Source organism: Colius striatus, chromosome 5, assembly GCF_028858725.1.
Source record: "Colius striatus isolate bColStr4 chromosome 5, bColStr4.1.hap1, whole genome shotgun sequence".
NCBI lineage: Eukaryota > Metazoa > Chordata > Aves > Coliiformes > Coliidae > Colius > Colius striatus.
Window position 1 is genome coordinate 15,362,360 of NC_084763.1, and position 6,000 is coordinate 15,368,359.

The following is a 6,000-nucleotide window of genomic DNA, read 5'->3' on the forward strand; positions in this document are numbered from 1 at the left end:
TCAAAATCAAGTTTGAAGACTCAGTAAGTAGCTCTCAAATCATTCCAAGCATCATTTGCTTTTATAAGTTTCTTTCTCCTGTATAAATGGTTTTGATTAGGAATTGTTTTCTTTCACTAAAAGATTTTACTTTCTTTTCATATGTTAACTTCTTCTGAATTTAACTCCCCAGTAAATTAATCTGATATAATCCCATATATTCAGAAACTGATCCTGGCTCCAGCTACCTGACTAACAGCACTTTATAGCTTTCAGTGTTAGATATATTGATACTCTCTTGAATACTATTATTCAACCGTATGTTAGCATGTTAATAACCCAGAGAGCTTTCAGCACACTTCAAAGTTACTCAGAATTACTGTCTTGTTGGCCACTCACTTAAAAGGTATGTAATGGCTTTTGTCAAGATATACTTTGGAGATTAAATGGATACTCAGATGAAAAGTTTGAACTATTGCCTCAGCATTTTAAACAAGCTAAAATTATAGTGTGAAGTCAACTTTTATTGAGTTTATAGTTTTTTACCTTGCAATAGTTTGTGATTTTTTTTCTTCAGCCTTGAGAACACTATTTTTATTTTCTTCTTTCCTGTCTGGTAGAACTGCTCTCCTCTGGTTCATATTGAGATGAATGAATCAGTGCTGCATTTAGCTTAAAACACCCTGGATTCTGAGGCTGTGCTTACTTAGAACTACTGTTTCCTCAGTAACAACAGTGTCATTGTGAGAACAGTTGCCTTCAGTCTGAACTATGGTCAAAATTAGCTTGATCCAACCTGAAGGAAGTGAAAGAGGCAAAAAAAGGCATGGTCCACCTCTGCACCTCTCATGTCCAGAAGCAAGGGACAGTCCAAGAAGAGTTTGAGCAACCTGAGAGACCTACATAAGCATGCGCTGTGCTGTGATGATCCTTCTTCTACATATGAGTTCTCAACACTTCTCTCTTCAGTCTGTATGGGTCACACTCTTGCAAATCTCTGCATCAGACACTTTGGACAGGTGATACAATCACAGCCATTCCCACTAAACAGTTGCCTAAGATGGTCAACATAGGCAGTGCTGAAAGCAGGAATTAATCCAATGTGGTGTTTGTGGCCTCCTCTAGACATCGGTCGTAAAAAACACAAGGGTTCCACAAGAAATTCAGCTGAATCAGACTTGTTTCAATATATGAACACTGCCACTTGAGCCACCCTGGTGACAACAGGCATGTAAATTCATATTGCTGCCTCTAATGGCACAGGATGCCTCAAAAGGCTTCCAAGAACACATCTACTGAGAACTCATCAAACTAAGTGATATGGGTTCCCAGAAACAAAATACAACAAGCCAACGCAGACACAGAGTAAATGTGCTTCAAAGAAATCATCACAGTTACGGTAGTGTACTTGAGATTGCCACGTGTGTCAATTTTGCCAAACTGGCTAAAATTCAAGTTATTTTGTTCCTCTGGTGTAAGTGTATTGAGCACACTGACAAACACACACTCACACACTTACTTAGTGCACTGCTGCTATAGAACCAAGGTGGCCACAACAGGATCCTGCACATATCCCCATGAATATGAGATGCTCCATATTTGGAGTTGGCAAAACTGCAAACACAAAAAAAAACCCAAAAAAGAAAACAAAGGCAAAAGCTGTATTAATCACCACCAAGGTAAATCAGCTGAAGTGGGTTAGATGCTTAAGATACTTCATAACTTCCTGTTAAAAATTAAGAGTGTCAGCTAAGGCTGGATTTTGAAAATGAGCCCCTACTAACATTAGTAATATTCACATATGAAAAAAGAGCTTTCAGACTATCACTGCCATGTAAAACACACAACTCAGAACTATATTTTCTCCTCCATATTATTTTCAAAGTATTTACAGACCATTCACAGAATCACACAATGGCAGAGGTTGGAAGGACCTTGAGAGATCACCCAGTCTAACCTCCCTGCAGAACCAGGGTCACCTAGATCGGATCACACAGGAACACGTCCAGGCAGGTTTAGAAACCTCCAGAGAAGGAGACTCCACACCCTCCCTGGGCAGCCTGTGCCAGGGCTCCCTCACCTCAACAGTAAAAAAGTTTTTCCATAAGTGCAACATTTTGTGTTCCATTATCCCTTGTCCTGTCACTGGACACTACAGAAAAAAAAGTGATGCCCCACTCTCTTGACAAACACCTTTCAAATACTTTTAAGTATTAATAAGATCCCCCCTCAGTCTCCTCCAGACTAAACAGCCCCAGTTCCCGCAGCCTTTCCTCGTAAGTGAGATGCTCCAATCCCCTGATCATCTCAGTGGCCCTGTGCTGGTCTCTTTCCAGCACTTCCCTGTCCCTCTTGAGCTGGGGAGTCCAGGACACAGGACTCCAGATGAGGCCTCACCAGGGCAGAGTAATAATTCTGTAAGGTTAAAGAAATTCTTCGGCCAAAAAAATAAATAAAGGAATTTCTCAGCTTGCAGGCAACAACATTTTTGCTTCCTAATTTCATTCTGTGCTGGACACCACAGCACCCAGAATTTGAAGTGAAAGCACTGGTAACATTTAGACACTAGCAACGATTCAGTAATAATCAGAGTGCTGCACAATCTCTCCATTTTGTCCAAGACTGCTGAGTTTTAGCATTGTAACTTTTCTTACAGAAGAGCTGCAACATGATCTTCTATTTCCTTTGTATAATTTCCATAGCATATTGTTGTCAGCTATTAGAATTATTTCATGTACATATATATACAATTTTTTTAAGCTTCCAACACTACAAATAGTCTTTTACGTTACAGTAAATGATGAAATGTTTCCTTCTCGTTCTCATTTACTTCTTGGTAAAGGGGATTGAGCAAGAAAGACAAAACAGAAACGGCAACGCCTCCTCTTCATAACCACAACAATGCAGAGGCCCAGTAGACAATGCAGAGTGGTACATGTCTAACCCAAAACACCTTACCTTTGTCCTCTGCCAGCATAATGGTTCTCCTTAGTAAGACTGCAGGCCCACCAGCCACACTGACACTAGCCCAGGAATGTTTACAGACTAAGCATAAAGAATTACATAAGAAGGATAATGCCAACACTTCCTACTAGAAGAACTGAAGCCTTATACCAGTGGAAATACTGTCTGAGAAGAGATGGACAGTTGCAAAAATATTTCACTCTCCATATTTTATTGGGTGTGGAAGTAAATCTAGAACTACCCTGTCCTGGTTATTTCTACACACTGCAGCACAAATGTTAAGTTTTCTTAGGGAGTTATTTGGAAGATACTATCATGAAACCACACTAAAAGAAGTTAATTTGCCCAAAGTTCCTCAGATACCTGAGGTAACTCCTACTGATGTTATTTACAAGCAAGACGGAAAGCAGAAAAATGTAAGAAGGGGAAGCTGAAGGAGTGCTAAGGAGAATTAACTTCCATTATTTTAACTTCTGTTAAGTTCACCACAGAAAGACACTAGCTTAAATACTGATAAATTTGATACAGAAAAGCATTGATAAAATATGACTTTGTGTCAAGAATTTAAAGCATTACATAAAACTACACAGATTTATGTACATTATATAAAAATATGTGAAGTACACACACATCATTTATATGTGCACCAAAACCTGAAATTTTATCACAAATAAGGATGCCTGTGCCAGCTGTGAGAGTCACACATCACAGCTGTAGTGACATCACAACAGTATGGAGAGCAGAAAGGTCTAAGTGTTCCTAGTCCATAAAAGGAACTGTTCTTTCCACAGTGGTAAAAGCAAAAGGATAAATAGACTTTTAGCTAATCAGCAAAGCACAAGTCTGCTGTTTTAGGACTACAGGTTGATTTACAATGTAGACACACTTCATCTGGAATCTTGTGTCCAGTTCTGGGCTTCCCAGCTCAAGAGGGACAGGGAACTGCTGGAGAGAGTCCAGCACAGGGCTACCAAGATGATCAGGGGACTGGAGCATCTTTCCTATGAGGAAAGGCTGTGGGAACTGGGGCTGTTTAGTCTGGAAGAAATTAAGGAGGGTTCTCATTAATATTTACAAATACCTAAATGATGGATGTCAGGAGGTTGGGGCATCACTTTTTTGTGTTGTATCCAGTGACAGAACACGGGGTGATGGAAAGTAGCTGGAACACAAAAAGTTCCATTTAAATATAAGGAAAAGCTACTTCACCGTTCAGGTGAGGGAGCCCTGGGAGAGTGTGGAGGCTCCTTCTCTGGAGGCTTTTCAAGAACAGCCTGGACACGTTCCTGTGTGACCTGATCTAGGTGGACCTGCTTCTTCAGGGATGTTGGACTAGATGATCTCTAAAGGTCCCTTCCAACCCTACCATTCTGTTAAAAGAATGCCATTTGTCTCCTGAAAGGATACTGCACATCCACACGATGCTTTGGGAACAACCCAAGCGAAGAGGAGGCAGCAGACAACTATTTGTACTCCTGGCAAACCGAATTCCTAGTGTGGGACAACTCTGAGGTCTCACGAGCACAGTACAAATGCTCAGCGGGAGCAGGCAGCCATGTCCAGTCACACTCAGTTGCGTTTCTTGCTACCAAGGACCATTTCTAAGGGCAGCTGATGGCTACTAATGAACAGGAAGAAACTGGGTGGCTTCTAAAGAGAAACTTGAGGATTTGCTTTTACTCTACAGTAACCTGGAACAAAATGATTTGTAACTTTTAATGTCAATTTAGGACCCTAGATGCTAATAACTTAAACAACTTTTAAAAAAAAATACTCTACCAACAAAGGTGGGGGAAAAAAAAAACAGGCGTTGGGGTTTATAATGCATGGAGGCAGCAACTCCAGCATAACATGTTGTCGAAGTACAAGTTTTAGCAGTAGGTGAGGAGGTATTGCTATATGTTGTCTTCCATGTTCTTTCCTAGCCATTGTTTGCTGCCACTACTAGAATTAAGCTAACAAGTCACAGACAATTACGCACCAGAAGTGAGAAACAGCTCATCCATCTGCTAACCCTCTCTAGATCTGGATGGAACAAAATTTCCTGCACTAAGCCAAGTCAAGGCTTTAGCTCAAATCCTGGCTATTTTTTCCTTTTGAATTTCTGCTTTTCAGCCATATGTTTCCCAGATCCCTCCCTGTGCCACAGCGTCACTGCCTGGAGGTCTCCCATAGACACGGCATGGGACCAGCCGGACTAGCAGTCTCAGCACTGGTGCCCACCATCACCAGTGCCCACTGTTGGCGCTGGCGCTTGGCTCCGCTTCCTCCCCAAAACTTACCCAGCCTAAGGAATGAGGAGTTCCACTGGAGTACGACGTGTCTCCTCATCACTGCGTCACCGCTGTTATTTGGCAAAGCAGTTGTTAACAGTTATCACTGTGGCTAGCCACCGTTACCGAGATAACGCCACGCAGTACCTCGAGTGAGTACCGTCACGCTGGGCTCGCACGCGTCCGTCTGACCAGAATCGCGTGTTGCCGCCTCGGGAGAAGGCAAACGCAGCTCCTGGCAGACTGTAACGCTTCACTTTGCCAGAGGAACCGCGGCTCTTCTTCGTCCCGCGAGCCGCGGGAGCTGAGGCGCGGAATCGCAGCGGCCAGAGCCGGGAGCCCGACGACGCGGCTCAGCGCGGCCGCCAAGAGCAACGCCCGTCGCGGCCAGCGCCACGCCCGCGCGGGCCGAGGGTCCCAGCGGACCCCAGCGGACCCCAGCGCCTCGCCGGCCGCCCCGCCCGCCCCGCTCGCCCCTTACCATCTGAGCCACCTTCAGCATGCCGGCGCAGGAGCGGAAATAGGCGCCGTCCATGAGCTCCCCGTCCGAGCCCGCTGAGGACGAGGCGGCAGTGGCAGGCGGCGGGGCCGCGGGCCCCCCGCTGCTCACTCCGGTGCGGATCACTCGTGCCCCGTGAGACATGGCTCCTTCCTGCACTCCCCTCGCTGCCGCCCGGCCCGGGACAAGGGGAACGGGACGGGACGAGGCGGGACGACGAGGGGTGGGCGGCGGCGCCTCGGGGCTGGCGGGGGCCGGGCGGAACGCGGCGCCTCCCCGGCCGGA

General features: G+C 45.0%; 1 protein-coding gene across 2 annotated transcripts in view; it reads right to left on the reverse strand.

Annotated features, from left to right (window-relative positions):
* The window catches only part of CMTM7 (CKLF like MARVEL transmembrane domain containing 7), a 29,564-nt gene extending 23,564 nt beyond the window's left edge, over positions 1-6,000 (reverse strand). The window contains exons 1-2 of one of the 2 annotated variants that reach the window (XM_061996621.1): positions 5,226-5,275; positions 1,499-1,593 (exon numbers count right to left, since the gene is read on the reverse strand). Coding sequence is in view for 1 of the 2 variants with exons in the window: in XM_061996620.1 (XP_061852604.1) it covers positions 5,698-5,859 (162 nt within the window). In the remaining variant the exon portion in view is untranslated. Of the gene's footprint in view, positions 1-1,498; positions 1,594-5,225; positions 5,276-5,697 lie in introns of those variants that run through there. The other variant, XM_061996620.1, reaches the window with a different exon arrangement.